A 21,334-nucleotide genomic window follows, 5' to 3' on the forward strand; every position below is an offset into this window, starting at 1 on the left:
GTTTAGCATTAAGCACAGACTAGACTAATTTTGGTCGGTCTATTCGAACTCGATAGGTAATTTGACAGTCTGAGAAAATGTCAAATATTGATGTCTGTCAGTGACTACGGCATGCATGCCGCTTCGAGTGCACTTGACAGCTGTCAACTATCTCAACTCCCAATGGCAATTATGATAATAATAATATCCATGTGATGTTATGTGATTATGTCATGACGCGGTTCATTCAATTTGATTGCTGTGTAGAAATTAAATATTTATAGTTATCATATCATTGACACGATAATCTAATAAAAAAGTAGTTAATCAAAACCATTATTACATTAATGGTGGTGAAAATGTAGGAACCGTGACAGTATTAATACATTAACTTTTTTATCTAAGCTTATAACCTTGCTATTAAAACCAGTGTAAGGAGTAATCAATTTCCTATTATTTCTGGTCCTTGACTGCAAGTCCAAGGTGAGTCTCAACTCTAAGACTTGTAAAAATAAAAATCAGTCTTAAGTATACTGTTCTTATAGAATATCTTAGGTTATATATATGTCATAATAATAATAATATTTGCGTAACTTTCCTTTTAAATCCTCTACTAATATTTTTCTTGTGCTGGCGATGTACAGTATTTATGTGTGCGTCTGGAAATTAGTTTTAACACGAGTTTAACAAGAGATGATTTACGTGTCATACAAGAATGAAGTAAAAATAATTAACTGCTTGAAATTGTAATTTTAATTACACTACAGCTAAATTGGAGGTTACCATTCAAATTTGCTAGATTTAAATGATATAATTAATTATTTTTACTTTAAAAAGTTTAATGTAGTAGTTAAATTGTTACATTTTTAGACAAACACCTGGCACTGGTGGCAATTGGCACTTGAGTTTAAGTAATTTGTCTACTTTTTGCAGCCTGGCTAAAGTATATTTTACTCTAATTCATTATTTCTTTTTAGGTGAAAATGCTAACCACAAGCCTACGTCACTGTACAAATATAAACATAAATCTGCTAGTCCAATCAAAAAGGCATATTTTAAGACAATTTTCAAATCTACCTAAAATGTGTATGTGTGGGACAAGATACCAAAGACAAACAATATTTTATAGAGTACATTCAACTCAAAGTGATCATCATAGACAAAAAGTTATTATAGAGACAACTGCACCTAAGATAGTCCTAAACAAGCAAATTAAAGAAGATAAAAAGGAGAGGGATTTTAGATTATTCTGGAGAGACAAAGTTGATCCATATATAAAATTGGCAAGATGGGATAAACCTATAGGTAATTTATGCCTTATTTCTATTATTATTGATAGAATTAAGTACATTGTTTATGTATCTTTTAACAATTTTTTTAAGCAGTGAGGTAACAATCCTATGCCTTCTGACTTTTGATATAGGAAGTTAATATAAAAATACTTTATATATAAAAAAGTTTGAGTATATCAGAACAGTAATTTGTTTCAAAATATTAATTAATTTATAATTATTATTAAATTTGGCAAAAAAAATACTTTATATGTTTACAAAATTATTCAAAAGCCTGTTAATTATGCACAGGTGTAAAAAATATTTTCCCACTCTGAAAGTTTGTCTACATTATTCACATTTTCAGGTGTCTACCTCCTTTACTTTCCAAGCACATGGTCAATAGCGTTGGCCTCAATTCCTGGTAATGTAGATCTTTACACTAGCTTACATACTGCGGGTTTGTTCTTAGCTGGTGCAGGTCTTATGAGGGGAGCTGGGTGTACAATCAACGATCTATGGGATCGTGATATTGATAAACAGGTACATATGTATAGAACATGTTTATAGAATTGGTTTATGTTTTTATAACTCTATATTTTAGTGAAAATGTATTTAACTGTATCTTTAAAAGTGTGAAACTTATTTATAAAATTTGATTTTAGTTATATTATTTTAATACTGATATACATATTATATTAATGTTACAATATATGTTATATTAATTAAGATGAAAGAACTAAAACCATGGGCATGTTCTAGTAATAGGTAATGTTTTGTTTCAGGTAGAAAGGACCGCTAACCGCCCTCTAGTGGCTGGTTTAATAAGTGAGAAGCAAGCAATTGCTTTCCTTGCCTTACAATTAAGCCTGGGTCTAGGAATATTATTACAATTTAACTGCTATAGTGTCCTGTTAGGAGCTAGTAGTATGTGTAAGTAAAATTTACGAATATTTTATTAACTTATTACATTAATATTAACAAAATTACAATTATTAACAAGTTTTCGCCTCTCTATAAAAACATAATAGTTATGGGTGATTTCAATACCTGCTTAATCAAAGATGACTGCCGATCGCAAAAGTTGCTCTCCATCACCGAGTCTTATAATCTTCATAACCTGCCACTTAATGCCACGCACTAAGTCCCAGGCTCCACTCCTTCCTTATTGGACCTTATATTTACCTCTTCTCCTGACCTAGTTACCAACCATGGCCAACTTCTTGCTGTTGCTTTTTCTCATCACTACCTCATTTATTTGTCTCTCAATCTTAAACCTCCTAAACTAAAACCCACCGCAGTCCTTAGGCGCAAATTTGCTGCGATCGACACCGAGCGTCTGCTTATAGATGCGGCCAGAATTGACTTTAGCACGATTTACGAGTGTCCCACCCTCAATGGTAAAGTTGATTTAATAAATGCCTCCATCACTAATCTTTTCGATATACATGCTCCTTTGAGGCCCGTTAAACTCAAGCATTTACCTGCTCCTTGGCTCAACGATGAAATCAAATCTTTGATTAAACAAAAAAACCGTGCTAAGGCCAAGATGAGAACAGCCAAAACGGATAAGGAACATGTATTTTACAGAACCTTGCGCAACCGTTGCAACACGCGTTGTCGGGATGCGCAGAGACGACACATTCACGACTCAGTGTCTAATGGGTATCCCTCCAAAATATGGAAATTTTTAAAATCTCTTGGTATCGGTAAGCCACCACGTACTGCCATGACTCCCGATATCGACGTAAACAGCCTAAACGCCCATTTTACCTCTCACTCCACTTCAAGTAATATCGATCTGGACTTAACACTTGAGTATATATCATATCTCCCTCGTCCTAGTTTTCCATCTTTCTCTTTCGCTGAATTCTCTAGTCAGAAAGTTGAATCGAGTATTTCGTCTATTCATTCCAATGCTGTTGGTTCTGACCTGATTGGTCGTGCTATGATCATACCTATTCTCTCTCTTATACTTCCTGTAATCACACATATTTTTCCATTTCTATAGGTGAATTTCCTTCTTGCTGAAAGGATGGACTTATCATCCCTATCCCCAAAAAGGCTAATCCGAGTACTTTTTCTGATTTTCGACACATCTCGATTCTACCATTTCTATCCAAGGTACTTGAACGCCTTATACATGAGCAATTACATCATTTCCTGAAAAAAAATTCCATACTGAATCCACTTCAGACTGGGTTTCGACCTGGACATAGCACGACTACTGCTCTGGTCATAGTAGCCGATGATATTCGCGAAGGCATGGACCATAAACAACTGACAATTCTCACACTGCTAGATTTCAGCAACGCTTTTAATACTATTAATTTTAAAATTCTAATGGGGTTGCTTAGATCTATTAATATTTCTTCTCATGCTGTTAACTGGTTCTCTAACTATATTAATGGGCGCCGCCAGTGTATTAAGACAAGCGATTGCATATCTCAGTGGAGTTTGATTTAATCTGGCGTTCCGCAAGGTGGCGTACTTTCTCCTCTTCTTTTTGCTATATATATTAACTCCTTAACTTTCCGACTTTCAACTAATTTTCATTTATACGCTGACGATCTTCAAATCTACGTACAATCAAGTCTCGATGATCTCCCGCAAGCCATACAATCTACTAGCAATGAGCTGGCAAAAATAGTTGACTGGAGTAAAATTTTGGTCTTCTAATCAATCCCAAAAAGAGTAAGGTATTAATTATTGGCAGCCCCTATTTCACGACGAGAATTGATTGGGCCAGGATACCCCCTATCCATATCGACGGTGTAATTTTAAATTTTTAATAAAAAAAAAAAAAATTTGGGGGTTTTATTTGATCAAAATTTATCCTGGGAGCAGCATGTTAAAGAAGTTAGCCGAAAATTGTACGGTGCCTCCAGTATCCTTCGACGTCTTAGTAATTTTCTTCCTTTTAGTACCAAAACCTCACTGGCGCAATCTCTCCTCCTGCCTTTACTGGATTCCGCCGATTCATGCTCCTCCGATCTTAACGAGGAATTTCTAAATAGACTGGATCGTCTCCAAAATTTCTGTATCAGATTTATATTCGGTCTAAGAAAGTACGATCATAACTCTGCGTTCCGTAAGCGGCTAGGCTGGTTGCCAATTCGTCAGCGACGTGATGCTCATGTTCTTCATCTCCTATACTCCATCCTGTTCAACCCTAAAACTCCTTCCTATCTCAAAAATGATTTCAATTTTCTGGGAGCCCATAACTATAGCTTACGCTCTTCCGAAAACTATACCCTTGAAATTCCATCTCATAACTCCTCCTTTCTTGGCGATTCCTTTAAGGTCTCCGCAGTTAGGCTATGGAATTCACTTCCCGTCCCTATTCGCTTAGCTCCTTCTTTATCTTCCTTTAAATTTCTTCTTTACAAACATTACATGTCCACATCGTATCCCTAACTTTCTTACTAACTACTAACTGACGTGAGACTTATCTTAAATTATCGTGATTTATGTGTCTTTTTACTTTATCTTTAATATTTTATTCCTGTTTAGTTTTAATAACTGTGGCACTACTTGCCTATCTTATTTAATACATTTATTTTTTCTTTACTCACAGTGGTTGCCTGGAAGAGAACGCTCGTAAGCGATAAGGCTGTCAGTTGCCCTCCTTTTGATTTAATTATGTTAATTTTTATTCTTATTTTGTAGTGTAACGAAGTGTAAATAAATAAATAAAATTACATTTAATTTCATTAATGTGGATAATTACTCATTTTTGATTCATGACGCATTGGTCTATAATTTCTCAAAAAAATCTGTCTGTGCAAAGCTAGGTCTAATATTTCTATACATTTTATTTTACAGTCTTTGTAATAACCTACCCACTTGCAAAGAGGTTCACCAACTACCCTCAAGTCTACCTCGGAGCCACATTCAATTGGGGAGCATTATTGGGTTATTCAGTACTACAAGGACATTTGGAACCATCTGTCTGTGTACCACTGTATATAGCCGCAATGGCATGGACCGTTTTATATGACACAATATATGCACATCAGGTGAGGATTTATACTAAAAGTTAAATCAGAATTAAATCATTTTTGGTATGGGAATTGTGATTTGTATAAAAGCCAAGTTTTCAATCAGCTGAAAGAATATTGAAATAGTAATTACATATTATAATTTTAATTTAGTTGGACCATTCATTATTTTCAGGACAAAGTCGACGATTCTCGTATCGGTGTTAAGTCAACAGCTCTAACATTTGGCGAACACACAAAGCCGGCATTAACGGCCGCGTTATCCATATCTTTGGCTGGCTTTTCTCTCGCAGGGTACGCGGCAGACCTCAATGTGTTGTACTATGCTGGACTGATTGCATTCGCGGGCCATGCTGGCCGACAAGTGAGTTTAGAAAATTGTTAGAGTCTGGCTAATGAAAGTTGATACTGAAAAAGCGCGGCAAATTTAAAAATTATCAGCATGGCAGCCCTAAAGTAAAAAGGAAAGTTGGAACAACTCACTTTGATACTTTGACATTCATTTTTATTTTACTAGTGGATGCTTGCAATTTTGTCCGCGTTATGACGAGATTAAAAGTAACTTGTTAACTCTTTATTAACTCCATACCAAACATCGCACGGATACGTCACTCCATTGTGGCGTATTAAAGGAACAAACAGGCTATCAAACACTATCATGAGTATCAATATTATCATGAGTTTAAATATTTGTAAATCTATGTGAATATGTATCAAAGAAAACAACACCATATATTTTTATACTGTTTTTTAATCACTATAATCAAAATATGAATCTAAAAATTCAACATGGAGTGAATCGTCAGAATCACTGGAGTCGCTGCTGTCTCGTAAATTGATGATGAATCTTTCTAAATTATTTTCAGTTATATGGTCTCTTCTTTTGTACTTGTCTTCCACATGAATGACATGGTCTGTCATTTTTTTCCAATCATCTGCTGTAATACTCTCAAAAGATTGTTTTATGAGATCCTCGACCTCTTTTGGAGTTCGGCTTACATTTTTGCTTCCCACGTTTCTTTTTGCTAGACTCCATATGAGTTCTATAGCATTTAGGTCACAATGATATGGAGGAAGTCTTAGCACTTCATGTCCGTTTTGGCTTAAAAGTTCATCAACTTCATAAATAGGTTCTGGTGTGTTCTGTTTTACTAAGCAGAGCAACTCTGCTTTTGAATTGTATGTTTCAAATGAAATAACATTCAATGTAAGCCAATTCTGTATCTCTAACTTTCGATTTTGAGATGTGGGCGCTTTATTTATTATGACAGAATGGTATGATGCATTGTCCATTACAATTACACTTGGTTCATTTAATTGGGAATAAGCTTTTCTTGAAGCCATTTGTTGAAGTTTGTGGAATTCATGTCATGGTGGTAGTCGGCCATTTTAGATTTGGTGCTAAATACTAACAATGAGTTTGGAATAAGGTCTTTCTCTGATCCTGCATTCACAATAATATATCGTTTTCCTGACGATATATTTTCAATTATTCCACTTGTTGATGGACCTTGCCAACATTTTTTAGGCTTATAGGTTTTGTGGACATAAGTTACGCAAGAAGCGATGTCTCCATGCAGCTATGTCATATCGTTCAATTAATAATGAACATTCATTTTTGTTTTTCTTAAATTCATAACCGTTGGCTAATAATATGCGACGGAGAGTTTCACGACATCCACCAAATTCTATACTTTCTTTTAACTCTACCAACAAAGATCTTAATGTTGGTACTTGTTTCCTAACACAGTAAAATTCGTTTACTTTATTACGAATAACATCCATATCGAAACTATCTAAGTTCGGCACTTTTGAAGGGTGACACCTTCTTTTTTAATTCTCTTCAATGTAATAACACTTACATCTGTAAAAAGAATAAAATAAAATGTCCATTATCGTGAGTCTCATAACTAAGAAATAATAGAAAATACACAAGTACTACAAAACTAGTCTAAAATTAACGTTGAGTGAAAACTCACTGGTGAGTGAAGATAGTTCTTCTAAGTACTGGTTCTGCGATTTCATCATATCTTTTTGATCTAAATCTGTGACCTTTTCAATTGCTTGTTAAACTTCAGCAGTTCGTGCATTATCCTCAAGACTATCTGTAAAAGAACAATAACATTAACATTAACATAAAGTGACTAAAACTAATATGTACTTATTTATAATAAAAAAATATCAAGACTTTTTGACCGTACTAACCAAAAAAATCAGTCACAGTACGTAAACAATCCTGTTTTTCTCGCAATACGGCTTGTTTCACAAGCTTTTTCTCTTCATATTTCGAAATCATACAAAACAATAATTTTCGCACTTCACTCTTTATAGTTTTATTCATTTTTATAGCATTAACACGGATATATCACAACAAAACTATACGCAAGTCAACCACAACGAAACATCCACTACACGCCATCTTGTTACGTCAGAGATAGGGATACCATACACTGATTCCGATTTTACAAAATCTTTCGGAAAACAGCCGAAAATTAATTTCTTTAAAATAAAATTGCCAAGTTTTTCTCTAGTAAATAGTGTATCTAATTAATTAAGTTATTTATTAGACCAACACGTACATACGATACTTATTTTCGATGAATACAATTTTAGCACACGTACGAATTTTTAAAACTCATTTTATAAAAATTTTGAAATAAGTTTGTTTTAAAAATGCCTTTTTGGAATGAATTGTTCCTAAGTACTTTCTGCTTAAAATACCCCAATTTGTAGGGTAAATATCCGATGGTAGGAACACTTTAGTGTTGTCATATAAAAAGTTTGCAAAAAAAATACAGTATCTACTTTCGTTAGCCAGACTCTAAGATATATTTTTCTAGACAATTGTATTCACTCGATTGTAGAATGTTTTTATTGACGTACGTAACCACATTATTGAAAGTGTGTGTTGTGTATTCAAGAGTGATATGTATGTAATTCTAAATAAATAATTTGACTTTAATTTTGCAATCGGTTAATGTCCTCTTTTTGCTATTTCTAGATATACACTCTCGACACCGACAACCCTGCGGATTGTGCAAAAAAGTTCAAATCCAACGCCGTAGTGGGTTTTATAATATTAATGGGTATTTTAGGTGGAGGTTATAATAAATATATGGAGAATCGGGAAAAGTTTAAAGGGAAAGATAATTTGGAAGCCACGAAAAGCTGCTTATTTGGTTAATAGCAAATAACGTAATGTACCCAACATTACCCCTGATCAGTGTTGCCAAATAGTCTCGACGAGGTCCCCCTAGACTAATTTGATTTCCCCCCAGAAATCCCCTAGGATGTCCTCACCAAGCGGATGTTGGGATTGTTTGGAAATGAAAGGCATTATGTAAAGTATCTGTAATAGAAAATGGATTGACGGGTTTAAGTTTTATTCGGTTTTTGCGGTTGCGTGTGTTGGTACTCCAATTTAGTTTTAAAATCAGGAATGTGATATGCAATAGCAAAAAACTGTATTTATATATAAAGAATATCCTCTATTCTGCCCCTAACAAGCTTGAGAAACCCCTAAATCTAAGTGGAAATCCTCTGATCTGGCGACACTGCCCTTAATAATGTTTTGTATTCGGTTTGTCAATTGCTTTTGATCACTTGAAGTGTCTCTGTCAAACTACGACTTTGTAAGCGAGCTAATTAAATATTGTCCTATATGGCAAGTAATATTCTCAGTATCAATGTTTGGACTAAGTTTTTTTTCCGTTTTTAATACGCAATAATAACTATAAAATTGAATTTGCCACTCAAAGTACAACTGAATAGGTCTTTCATTAAATGTATCGTTATTATGACATATAACACTTTCTTTAGACACTTAAGGTGAAATTCAGAAACAAGACTGCGCTAAGTGAGACTCCCGTATGTCAAAAACGTATTGCTCTACCAAGTCTCGTTTTTTTTATCTTACCCTAAAGGTAGGTAGATAAAAAGTGATGTACTACTATCGATAGGCCAATTTTTTTTAATCAGATGATATCGAATATCGGTGTATGAGCTCAATGGAAAGTTTAAATAGTGAATAGCTGTTCCGGTGACATAAACTTGCAAAAATTTGTTAGTTAAATATGTTAAAATTGCAAAGGCTGTGATTTATATATAAAGGATCAGTTATTATTGAACTTTATATTATATTGTATTTTCCTACACATTGCACATGTTTAAAATATACTTTATTGGATTAAATCGCATTTAAATTTAAAGTAAATTATGTTTTCGGCTGGCCCGCATGTATAGTAAATAGGGTAAACATATATAAGTAATTTGAGCATAAAAATTATTTATTTATATATAATCCAGAACTTTAATAAAAGCAACAGTAATGATTTTATCAAATTTGCAAGTATAGTTATAAGCCTATGACGGGTATAACTAAGGCACAGCACTTTCTACTGTTCTTATCTATTTATAATGTTGTATATTGAAGAGACAGCGCAATCAGACTAATTCTTATTTAAGAGGATAATTACTTTGTGCAGCAGATTAAAGTGACCACCAAAGCTTGGCTTTTAACCTGCTACCGACTTTTAATGCTCGAGTTAATTAATGTTGGGAGCTGATCTTTTAAGATATATATATTGCTTTAGAATCACATAAAAACATGTTTGCATTATGTCAGTCACTAGAATTGTATGACAGGTCCGTGTTGCCATTTACAATGATTATAGTTTAGTATATTGTATGTTAAATAGATATTGTAGCAATGTTACCAAAAATATTTAAGTAATGATGTAATTAGACTACATTAGGATTATGATGTTGTTCAAAAATATAATTTAAAATTGGCAAGTACTTATTAAAATATTTTTAATAAGTAATTTTAGCATAGAAAACATAGATGTCAATTGAAATTGCTATTTATATGGCTGGTAATAATTTATATATAGAAATCATTGTAAAACTATTGTTGTGTTAAATAATAAACAACTGTTACTTTTTATGTTTTAAATTGTTTTGTAAAATAAAATTTGTTCTTGCCATGAAGTGTGACAAAAAGTTTCCTTTCATTTCTTTAACAATATTTGCCATATTTTCAATATTTCTTGTGAGCCTGTGAATATAATGGATTCTCGCAATCCTGCTAACAAAGGATCAGTTAAATTTAGTATATATAAGTACATAAATGGTTATAATTTTATATTGTTATAAAAATAAAACTGGCTTAAATTCAATATACATTAATTATATCAAAGGACGGAAATTGAAGTAGGAAAACAAATTTTCAAAAGTTAAAAAATCTGTTATTCATATAGGTAACACAATGTACACTAATGAATGTCAATAAAAAAGAAATGTACATACATTAAATTACTTACTTTACATTTAAGGCCAGTTCTCAAATCAAGGGCGTAGAACGGAAGAGAAGAACTGGCAATAAACTCTCCGCCGCTCTTTTTAATCGCTAAGTTTTTTTTATTACAGAATGTTTCTAAGCAGTTGCAACCATTACACCATGTTCCACATGACATCTTAAATAATGCAAAAATGTCACCCAGATTTGTTAGTTAAACAATGTTATATCTTAATATTATATTTTTTTAAGGCCCGCACGGTTTGTACATTGTGGCCCAGGGTAAGAACAGGGAAACGGGTAAAAAAATATAATTGTCAAATGGAAAGGAATTTAAGAATGGAAATAAATCTAAACAATAAAAGATCAATTCTTATAGAGCTACATAAAAAGGAGTGTAAGACAAGATATTTACATAAATTTACTTTCATATTGTCTAAATTTTTATATCATTACTTAAAATAAAAGCTGTTAAAAGTTTATATACATGTGGGTCCAATGTTGCAAGTAAACAGGATATGGATGAAGGGAAAGGAATTTAAAGGTAAATGAGACCTTCGAGAAAAGCCGACCGGTCGAGTCGAGATTAAACAAACATGATGTGGTTCAAATCTTAACATTATTGCTAACGGTACTTTTTATCTCTCTCTATCTTTAATAAAAATCTTCTTCTTTGTTTAATCGATTTTTTTGTGTTTGTTTCGATTAAATTTTTTTCACTGAAGTAAAAGAGCAGGCAGAAAGGCTACTGCCAGAATGTTACCAATTATTAGATTTTTGTACCCTTAGTTTACAAATTATAATATTACTTCCACATTATTTACTATATGTTTTAAGTAGGGTCCACTTTTTTCATTAATTTAAATAAAAAATTGTATCGAAAGAAAACTTGAAATTTTCTGTGTAATTAAGAATAGCTTTCTAGAATTATATATATGTTACTTTTCTCGAGAAAATGTATTTTATCTGTGTTATCTAGCAAGTAGCAACCTGCAACACTGCATCTGTGGACAAAAGCAAAAGCAAAACTTTACATTTTGTGAAGATCAAAAATTTTCTATAATAATTTATAATAAAGTTCTATATTTGTTTACTTAAAGTAACAAACACGTACAGTTCTACGTTGTTACGAATATTACTTATTTCAAACATCTTTTCAAAAGTCCACCATGTTCCAGTCAACGAGTGAGCTTGCTAATCGTATCCCCATCGAAAAGGAGAAGTCTCCTATTTGTGAAGATAGTGAAACATACGATTGTGATATGTGCGATTCAGGTGGGTGGACAAGTGAAACAGAAATCGAAGTACACAAACATATGAAGCATAAACAGGAAATGTTGCATTTGCTTTATCAAGACTCGGATGAATTGTGTGAAGTATGTTAATACCTAGACACTATCAATATGACAAAAGCATACACACAAATGTACATTGCACATACATATAATGTGTGAATTCTTTTGTCATAATAATCAGTTACAACTTTAAAAGTATTTAATTTCCGTTAAATTGTAATATATTTTTTGAAAATTTCAGATATGTCTAAAAAAATTTGATAGTTCAGATGACTTAAAGAAGCATATTAAATCTGAACATCTACTTAGTTCTGAAGATGCTGTCCGTGTTGAACGAGAGCTATTTATTTGTGATATATGTCAGGCTTTCTTCTTCAATAAAAAGCAGTTGGCTGTTCACATAGTCCACTGTCATATAAATATAAAAAAAATAGAGTGTGCTCGCTGCAATCGAACTATACCAGTAAAAAATTTATGGTTTCACTATATACACCATAATATACAAAGTGTTGCTACATGCAAAATATGTTTTCTAAAGTGCAAAGATCGTAAAGCATTGAAAGAACACATCCTATCCCATAGCAAATACTTTCATTGTGAAATATGTCAATATCAAACAAAAAAGGAGGATTTATTTAATAATCATATTAAGTTAAGACACAAACGAAATTTTTCCAATCTTCCAACATATAATAACATAGACATATATTTTTATCCAACATCTTATACAAAAAAATTGTCCAGGACATCCCATTTCCGTGGTTTGATGCTATCAAATGATTATAGAGTTTGTATATTGTGTCGAGAAATTTTTAACAATTTAATTAAGATGCAAATTCATATATATGAACATGTCATGGGAAATGAAATTACTGAAAATAAGTATCAGTGTATGTGTGGAGAGGTATTCTCAAATAAGGTACTTTTAAAACAGCATGTATTTCAGTTAAAAGGAAACCATGCTCCTAAACATTAACATATTATTTTTAATTTTAGACATTTTGTAGGGTCAATAAATATATCTTAGCCCCTGACAGGCACAAGACACAATTCTTGTGTATGCTTTGCAGGTTTTTTTTATAGATATTGAATAAACTGAAACTAAGTTGTTGCCTCACAAAGCTGTTCAATATGCATAATACATACTTATAAGTTGACCAATGCTAAATAAATAAGTGTTATGATTTTATCTTATATTAAAATAAAAATTATATGGATTAATATTCTCCAAAATACCACATACCTAGCCTTATATATAGGTATATTAGATACAGTATGAATCTGGACAAATATTGTAGCTTAAGTTATTTTCCTGTACCAGACATTGAGACATCTTACACAGTTAAATATTACATCTAAGAAAAATATAATTTACAATATACTTGATTTTAAAATATGACATAAAATAATTTTGTTCGGGGTAAGTTTTAGTAGGTATCAATTTTATTTAACAGCTTATCATTATGTTGTAAGCAACGGTTATTAATTTAATTTTACTTTCAAGTACTTCAATTTCTATATTCAATTTTGTATATGTATTTAATATAGTATATTAAGAGACAAAGGCTATTGTTTTAATTAATTGAATTTTTTTTACATTTCATCATAAAATTAAATTAATTATGTCTTCTCGGTTTCATTTTAAAATACCGGACCATACAAATTGATAATCAATTTTTTTGATCTTTGTCTTAACCTAAAAGTTTTTAATAAACATTCATAACATGAGTAGTATTTTTTCATAATTATCGTTAGAAATTAGCAACCAAGATTGTATGGTTCCATCAGTTTTAACAAAAAATACATTTGAAAACATGTAAAGTTTGTGTTGTTGTGTTTCTGAGGGTTTCAATGTAGTATTTAAAGTCAGTTAATTAAATATAAGGATGTTCAGGATTATAAAAAAAAAACATCAAATATAAATGCTCATCCTTAAATATAATAAAATGCAAATCCATTATAATACTGGACATTACAATTGTCAGAAAATAATAATATTAAGTAATTAATAAATTCTTGCACTGTTTCTGTAATTATTTCCATTGAAGTCAGACTCTGGTATAAATGCCCAGGAAACACCACTTTCATAGTTGCTAGAGAATGGGTTTGATCTATAACCATTGAAAGACGGAATAGCAACCACATTAATACATTGTCCATATTTAAAAGATCCTTGGCCAGAACCGAAACCAAAACCGAATCCGAAGCCGTCACTGCCTTGTTTGGAGTTGCCTTGTCCTTGTCCGAATCTTTTTCCAGAGCCAGAGCTACCACCATCGTTGGAGTTACCTTGTTCTTGTCCTACACCTTTTCCAGAGCCAGAGCTACCACCATTGTTGGAGTTGCCTTGTCGTTGTCCGACACCTTTTCCAGAGCCAGAGCTATCATCATCGTTGGAGTTGCCTTGTCCTTGTCCGACGCCTTTTCCAGTGCCAGAGCTACCACCATTGTTGGAGTTGCCTTGTCCTTGTCCGTATCCAGAGCCAGAGCTACCACCATCGTTGGAGTTGCCTTGTCCTTGTCCGACGCCTTTTCCAGTGCCAGAGCTACCACCATCGTTGGAGTTGCCTTGTCCTTGTCCGTATCCATTTCCAGAGCCAGAGCTACCACCAGCGTTGGAGTTGCCTTGTCCTTGTCCCACACCTTTTCCAGTGCCAGAGCTACCACCATTGTTGGAGTTGCCTTGTCCTTGTCCGTATCCATATCCAGAGCCAGAGCTACCACCATCGTTGGAGTTGCCTTGTCCTTGTCCGACACCTTTTCCAGAGCCAGAGCTATCATCATCGTTGGAGTTGCCTTGTCCTTGTCCGTATCCATATCCAGAGCCAGAGCTACCACCATCGTTGGAGTTGCCTTGTCCTTGTCCGTATCCATATCCAGAGCCAGAGCTACCACCAGCGTTGGAGTTGCCTTGTCCTTGTCCCACACCTTTTCCAGAGCCAGAGCTACCACCATTGTTGGAGTTGCCTTGTCCTTGTCCGACACCTTTTCCAGAGCCAGAGCTATCATCATCGTTGGAGTTGCCTTGTCCTTGTCCGACGCCTTTTCCAGTGCCAGAGCTACCTCCATTGTTGGAGTTGCCTTGTCCTTGTCCGTATCCATATCCAGAGCCAGAGCTACCACCATCGTTGGAGTTGCCTTGTCCTTGTCCGACACCTTTTCCAGAGCCAGAGCTATCATCATCGTTGGAGTTGCCTTGTCCTTGTCCGTATCCATATCCAGAGCCAGAGCTACCACCAGCATTGGAGTTGCCTTGTCCTTGTCCGAAGCCTTGTCCAGTGCCAGAGCTACCACTATTGTTGGAGTTGCCTTGTCCAGTGCCAGAGCTACCACCATTGTTGGAGTTGGCTTGTCCTTGTCCGTATCCATATCCAGAGCCAGAGCTACCACCATCGTTGGAGTTACCTTGTCCTTGTCCTACACCTTTTCCAGAGCCAGAGCTACCACCATTGTTGGAGTTGCCTTGTCCTTGTCCGACACCTTTTCCAGAGCCAGAGCTATCATCATCGTTGGAGTTGCCTTGTCCTTGTCCGTATCCATATCCAGAGCCAGAGCTACCTCCATTGTTGGAGTTGCCTTGTCCTTGTCCGTATCCATATCCAGAGCCAGAGCTACCACCATCGTTGGAGTTGCCTTGTCCTTGTCCGACGCCTTTTCCAGTGCCAGAGCTACCTCCATTGTTGGAGTTGCCTTGTCCTTGTCCGTATCCATATCCAGAGCCAGAGCTACCACCAGCATTGGAGTTGCCTTGTCCTTGTCCGACGCCTTTTCCAGTGCCAGAGCTACCTCCATTGTTGGAGTTGCCTTGTCCTTGTCCGTATCCATATCCAGAGCCAGAGCTACCAGCACCGTTGGAGTTGCCTTGTCCTTGTCCGTATCCATATCCAGAGCCAGAGCTACCAGCACCGTTGGAGTTGCCTTGTCCTTGTCCCACACCTTTTCCAGTGCCAGAGCTACCATCAATGTTGGAGTTGCCTTGTCCTTGTCCGACGCCTTTTCCAGTGCCAGAGTTACCTCCATTGTTGGAGTTGCCTTGTCCTTGTCCGACGCCTTTTCCAGTGCCAGAGCTACCTCCATTGTTGGAGTTGCCTTGTCCTTGTCCGTATCCATATCCAGAGCCAGAGCTACCACCATCGTTGGAGTTGCCTTGTCCTTGTCCGTATCCATATCCAGAGCCAGAGCTACCACCAGCATTGGAGTTGCCTTGTCCTTGTCCGTATCCATATCCAGAGCCAGAGCTACCACCAGCATTGGAGTTGCCTTGTCCTTGTCCGACGCCTTTTCCAGTGCCAGAGCTACCTCCATTGTTGGAGTTGCCTTGTCCTTGTCCGTATCCATATCCAGAGCCAGAGCTACCAGCACCGTTGGAGTTGCCTTGTCCTTGTCCGTATCCATATCCAGAGCCAGAGCTACCAGCACCGTTGGAGTTGCCTTGTCCTTGTCCCACACCTTTTCCAGTGCCAGAGCTACCATCAATGTTGGAGTTGCCTTGTCCTTGTCCGACGCCTTTTCCAGTGCCAGAGTTACCTCCATTGTTGGAGTTGCCTTGTCCTTGTCCGACGCCTTTTCCAGTGCCAGAGCTACCTCCATTGTTGGAGTTGCCTTGTCCTTGTCCGTATCCATATCCAGAGCCAGAGCTACCACCATCGTTGGAGTTGCCTTGTCCTTGTCCGACGCCTTTTCCAGTGCCAGAGCTGCCTTCATTATCATCGTCATCATTATCATCATTCCAATCACCTAAATCAATGTCTTTATCGTCACCATCATTGTCATCAATTGGATTAAATGGTCCTCTGATACCATTACATGGTTTTATTATAAGGTTCACTTCCTGCCACAAGTGCAAGACGCCTGCAAAAGAAAACAGGTTGAAATTTATAATTATGACTACACTTAATATTTTTTAATGTTGTTGTATCGCATCGCACGATATGAACATATGTAGCAAAACATTATGTTAGATATCGTGATTTTGATGATTTCTCTAAATTACTTTTTCAATAAACTTGAAAATGAAACGAGTAATATAATTCATTAAAGATATACTAACAAAATAGAATGTAGGTACATTCTAGGTTAGCAACTAGCTGATAATGCTAACTTTCAATTGATCAGCGATAACTTTTTACCTGGATATCCGTGTTTGTGAAGAATTGGGTGGCATGTCTTGATTATTCCCAAAGAAACTGAAGCTCCCACTGTAAAAGTAATGAATACACTGGATATTTGAATAATTGCTATGTAGGCATATAAAATAGAATTTTTGAAAAATTTACTCAATTTAAATAATGTTTTATTAATATTGTATTAATTAAATTTTACTTACAGTCCGCTTTGTAGGAGTTCCCGAAAGCACCGATCAATATGGTAACTGAAACACGAATATAATATAATATATTAGAAAAAGAACTAAAAGCAGCTGTCTTTGAAAAAAAAGAACATTTTGTAAACAAAATCTTATTAAAAGTGTTTAAACATTTTGCGTTAAATCTTGGGGAGCCACAACATGAAACAAACGCGTGTCTCGAATATTATTGTGAGACGAATATATTTAGATGTACACCGGCTGAATTGACAAGAATTGCATTATTTATAATTAGTTATGAAGAGGTTTTAGTTTTTGGTTTTGTTTACACCATGTTTTTAGTTTGAATTAATAATAAGTTTTCTATTGTATTAAGTTGCTGTAAAAAATAGATAATAAATGTATAAAAAATATGTATTAGAAAACTGCATTTATTATTTGTACCAGTTATAGTTTTTATAAACCTGAAAAGTTGGTAATCGAACCACTGAATTTTACGCAGGGTGCCTTAATTATTAAGTAACGTTACAAACAAGATTACAAAATACATCATGAGATTAGTCGTTAAATGGGATAAAACATTTACTAATTGAAAGTATCATACCTTGCAGGAACACCCAGTTGAAAGAATTCTTGTTGATATTTTGTCTGTCTGTAAAATAAATATTTCTTAAGTATGTTAAATTTTATAAGTAAATTAGATGTACTGTATTTAATTTTGAACCAATGTTCTTTGGTCGCTATTTAGGTACTTATACCAGCTGGCATTGTTTATTACGCAGTATAATGGAAACAATTTACAACTTACAGTTGCTTACGTCAGAAATATAGACGAAGAAGCATCCAAATAAGAAAGACACTGTCTTATTATGTGTTAATAACATATAGAAGGTAGATTTATAGTAAAATTTAAAGTAAGGATAGACTGGTGAATATAAAAGTACTTACTGTCAATTCCCTGAGCAATTTCCAGACCAATCTTGAACATCACGTAAATGAAGCCCTTTGTCGAACCGATTCCTGCAAAGATTCATGTTTTTAAGATTCCACTACTATTTAGAAGTTTAAAAATGGGTTAAATTTGATGTACGGTAACTACTTAAATATAAGAAATGGTACTTAAACTGTCAATAATAGGTGATATATGTTTTACAGTACAGTTTTTCTACAGTTTACTCCATAAAAAGTTGGCCAATAAGCGTTCTGACATTGCTAACTAAAATAGTTCTAGTTTCTCCGGGTATCGGACGTGGAAAAAGCTGATAAAAATAGTGTATTTGCCAGTGATACTTACCTCTGCCATCGGTGTATTTGTGGATGTGAGCATTGACGAGTTGAACCGCGTTGATAACTTGGAATCGCTGAACTATTTCGAGAGCATTCTTTCCGCATCCTTTTACTCCAAACTGAGAGAAGTCCCGTACGCAGAATGGCGGCGTGGGAGATCCTAAAAATGGAAATGTCGATAAAACTAACATATCTTTACACTTTCGAGAAATGTAGATAAGATAAAGAAATAGAGAGCTCAGCTGCAATAATTATATATCTGGTTTTAGAAATATTATGATAGTAATCGGTAGGTAAGGTTTACATTGGTTCACTGCCCTTATTCAAACGAACGACCTCCGTTGTTAATAATTAAACTAAATAGGCAAAGCTTAGAATGTCTCATTAAACTGTGATATTTTGAAACTTACCTGGTTTAATATTGAGGCACACGGAGATTCTTGAGTATGCAATCACCACTGAAAGTTAATAAAGTTTTAGTATATAGAAAATATTTAAATTTATTAAAACTTAAATTTTGGTACAAACTTATGTAACATTAATTATGTAATTTATATTTCTAATACTTACATCTTGCGAGCAGAGAACCATCTGAAAACAAAGTAGGAATTCAGTACCAAGGCATAATGCTAAATGTTATGAATATGTGTAGGCTTTGACTTTGTCTTTAAAGAGGTTTTTCTGTTCGTTTTTTTGGAAGATGAAGGCTTTTATAATTTTATCAAGTTTTTTTAAATATATTACTTACACCCATCAACGTGTGTATCAATGATGCCACCCAATCCTGTGATCACTGGAAGATAATGAAGGTACAGTTTACTAAAAATAAAACTCTAATAAAAGTAATTCATGTAAAAGTATCGGTACTGGCGTTGCGAGTACCGATTTTGGTAAAAAAACATAAAACTAACACAAGTTTCAGCGAGAGTATGAATATTTAAATAAATCCAACTCAGTACTGATGGAATATTCAATTTTTAAAGCGTAATCGGTAGAAATAGGTGTTAATACTTACAATTCGGCACCAATCCATAGATGTCATGGATGTGACGAGGTTTTTCTATAAAAAATATAATTAAATGAACGTCACTTGTTATATGAAATATGCACCATAAACTAATCTACTTTACCTTAAACATTTCAATCTATTTTTGAGCATAATTAGAGTAGGCAAAAACAAAAGATTTTTTTATCAAGACTGCCATGTTCATTACATTTTATCACAAATATGGGTATAGTTAGATTCAATATCACTTACTATATCCAAGCAATAATTTGTGAGTGTCCTGGTCGCATACTCTGTTGTTTACTGAAAAAAAATCATTCTGTGTTGATTTAGTCTGAAGTAAATGTTAAATGCCAATAGAAGCTGAAGTGTTGAATGCATTTAATGTTTTCGAATTAACTTAGCATATCCTAAAGATGGTTCTTAGATGTAGTTATATTTTTTAATAAATATTATAAAATATATTTTTGTATTGAAAATGCATTGAATCAATCAACTCGTGAGGTTAAAAGTGTTGGCGTATAATAAAGTTTCTACTCACGTCTATGTTTCCCAAATATCAAGTTTAATCCTCCAGAAATACCAAGTCCAAGCTGTTTAAAGAAAATAATATTAAAATACTTTATTACGAGTACCATTCGTATACAAAGCCTTTCCTGCGACTTATTTATAAGATATTTATTTAAAATAATAATATAGCAAAATACTGCTTTATGTGATTAATAGAAACAACATTATTTACTCATATTTCTCTAAAATTGGACAAATCCCTTGGAATTAAATTGAAAATAAAAAAAAATCTAAATTCGGTTTGGAACAGAATAATATCAGAGATACAAAAGTATGCCACAAACGCGCATACACACATTGTGCATTAGACGATCATAAATTCAGAGTATTTTATGCATTAAGCATTTTTAATAGTTCAGTTTTCAACTTACATTTGCTTTAAGACTTAGCCCACCACGAAGATCGTGGTGGTGGTGGTGGTGAAGGAATGTTGGAGTACTTGATACTATGGTGACCTGGAAAGTAATATAAATACCGTTACTAAGTCTCTCTTAAAATCAGAACATGCAAAATTATATATAATTAGTTGTTTGGCAAGTTGTCTGATGTTTTAGTAAGTATAGTAGAATTTGATTAATAACAACTAACTTTATTTCTTTTTTCCTTAATTATAAATTACTACTGTGTGAAGGCATTGAAATCCCGTGAGTAGGTACATCGAAATAAATAGATCGAAGTATTGGGGTAAGTAATTAAATTCCCTTGCAAAAAATTTATTAAACACACAATATACAATGGGACCGCATGTGGATGAGTATCAACTGTGGTGATTAAATATTTTTTGATATAATGAAAAACTAAAATACTTGTTAAAGATTTGTATTTAAATTGGCCCCTGGTAGATGTTTTCTGTGACACAGAGCTGTTGCTTTCCTCGCTCAACGTATAAGTATAGCACACAAATTCTTTAAAATTTAATTACATATTTATTTATTTTTAATTATTATTATGTTTTTAAGAATATTGGAAATATTGCATATTCTTGCGTTGGAAATGAATATTTAAATAATTGTTTAAGAGGTTCACATGTTCGCTAATATTCTATAAATTAATTAATTAATTTGGTCTTTAAAATTAAAAATAAATGAATTTATAATATTATTTTTCAATAATAACTATGGAAAAATATTTATTGAGGTGATGCAATCATTATACATATTATAATTGTTTAATAACCCAATGATATAAATCTTATTTTTGCTATACTCACCAAGGCCAAAGCCAAGAGGACTTTACAAGACACCATGGTCACTGTGAAGTGAAACTTAATTTGTCTAAAAAAATATCACCTTTTATACCGATTTGTGAATTAAAACATTATTTA

General features: G+C 33.9%; 3 protein-coding genes and 1 long non-coding RNA gene across 53 annotated transcripts; 2 read left to right on the plus strand and 2 right to left on the minus strand.

The window, feature by feature from the left end:
* The first annotated feature begins 241 nt into the window (after positions 1 to 241).
* Positions 242 to 9,773, plus strand: LOC123715025 (4-hydroxybenzoate polyprenyltransferase, mitochondrial). The gene is made up of 7 exons (XM_045669808.1): positions 242 to 462; positions 957 to 1,284; positions 1,618 to 1,793; positions 2,036 to 2,183; positions 5,076 to 5,269; positions 5,427 to 5,615; positions 8,253 to 9,773. The coding sequence occupies exons 2-7, from the start codon at positions 963 to 965 to the stop codon at positions 8,433 to 8,435; spliced, it is 1,212 nt and encodes a 403-aa protein (XP_045525764.1). The 5' UTR covers positions 242 to 462; positions 957 to 962; the 3' UTR covers positions 8,436 to 9,773.
* Positions 6,036 to 7,805, minus strand: LOC123715026. Its single transcript, XR_006754387.1, has 3 exons — positions 7,457 to 7,805; positions 7,231 to 7,356; positions 6,036 to 7,115 (listed from the first exon to the last, which is right to left on the minus strand). It is a non-coding gene; the product is annotated as an uncharacterized LOC123715026 (long non-coding RNA).
* Positions 9,774 to 11,529: 1,756 nt separating the features above from the next.
* On the plus strand, positions 11,530 to 13,406 carry LOC123715706 (PR domain zinc finger protein 5-like). Its single transcript, XM_045670941.1, has 2 exons — positions 11,530 to 11,923; positions 12,084 to 13,406. The coding sequence occupies exons 1-2, from the start codon at positions 11,717 to 11,719 to the stop codon at positions 12,816 to 12,818; spliced, it is 942 nt and encodes a 313-aa protein (XP_045526897.1). The 5' UTR covers positions 11,530 to 11,716; the 3' UTR covers positions 12,819 to 13,406.
* Positions 13,407 to 13,761: 355 nt separating this feature from the next.
* Positions 13,762 to 21,279, minus strand: LOC123714794 (fibroin heavy chain-like). Of its 50 annotated transcripts, none has more exons than XM_045669321.1 (17): positions 21,221 to 21,279; positions 20,382 to 20,465; positions 19,982 to 20,033; positions 19,693 to 19,743; positions 19,450 to 19,494; positions 19,183 to 19,227; positions 19,005 to 19,025; positions 18,845 to 18,892; positions 18,442 to 18,594; positions 18,096 to 18,167; positions 17,752 to 17,799; positions 17,169 to 17,213; positions 16,972 to 17,040; positions 16,484 to 16,693; positions 16,388 to 16,426; positions 15,152 to 15,988; positions 13,762 to 15,112 (listed from the first exon to the last, which is right to left on the minus strand). In XM_045669321.1, exons 1-17 carry the CDS (start codon positions 21,254 to 21,256, stop codon positions 13,848 to 13,850), a joined length of 3,120 nt encoding a protein of 1,039 aa, XP_045525277.1. In that variant the 5' UTR covers positions 21,257 to 21,279; the 3' UTR covers positions 13,762 to 13,847. The 50 variants fall into 50 exon arrangements, with proteins under 50 accessions (XP_045525277.1, XP_045525261.1, XP_045525267.1 ...); XM_045669305.1 differs by adding an exon at positions 16,115 to 16,159 and having other exon boundaries at positions 15,152 to 15,994; positions 16,274 to 16,693; XM_045669311.1 differs by adding an exon at positions 16,103 to 16,159 and having other exon boundaries at positions 15,152 to 15,931; positions 16,274 to 16,693.
* Between the last annotated feature and the right edge of the window lie 55 nt (positions 21,280 to 21,334).

The sequence above is a fragment of the Pieris brassicae genome, chromosome 10 (genome assembly GCF_905147105.1).
Source record: "Pieris brassicae chromosome 10, ilPieBrab1.1, whole genome shotgun sequence".
Classification (NCBI taxonomy): domain Eukaryota; kingdom Metazoa; phylum Arthropoda; class Insecta; order Lepidoptera; family Pieridae; genus Pieris; species Pieris brassicae.

Coding starts and splice junctions, on each gene's coding strand:
- LOC123715706 (XM_045670941.1), top strand. CDS start 11,717: ATGTTCCAGTCAACGAGTGAGCTTGCTAATCGTATCCCCATCGAAAAG. Junction 11,924..12,083: donor ACTCGGATGAATTGTGTGAA/GTATGTTAATAC, acceptor TGAAAATTTCAG/ATATGTCTAAAAAAATTTGA.
- LOC123715025 (XM_045669808.1), top strand. CDS start 963: ATGCTAACCACAAGCCTACGTCACTGTACAAATATAAACATAAATCTG. Junction 5,270..5,426: donor ACACAATATATGCACATCAG/GTGAGGATTTAT, acceptor CATTATTTTCAG/GACAAAGTCGACGATTCTCG. Junction 5,616..8,252: donor CGGGCCATGCTGGCCGACAA/GTGAGTTTAGAA, acceptor TGCTATTTCTAG/ATATACACTCTCGACACCGA.
- LOC123714794 (XM_045669271.1), bottom strand. CDS start 21,256: ATGGTGTCTTGTAAAGTCCTCTTGGCTTTGGCCTTG. Junction 18,595..18,844: donor GTGCCTCAATATTAAACCAG/GTAAGTTTCAAA, acceptor TTCCATTTTTAG/GATCTCCCACGCCGCCATTC. Junction 17,800..18,095: donor AATTGCTCAGGGAATTGACA/GTAAGTACTTTT, acceptor TTTATTTTACAG/ACAGACAAAATATCAACAAG.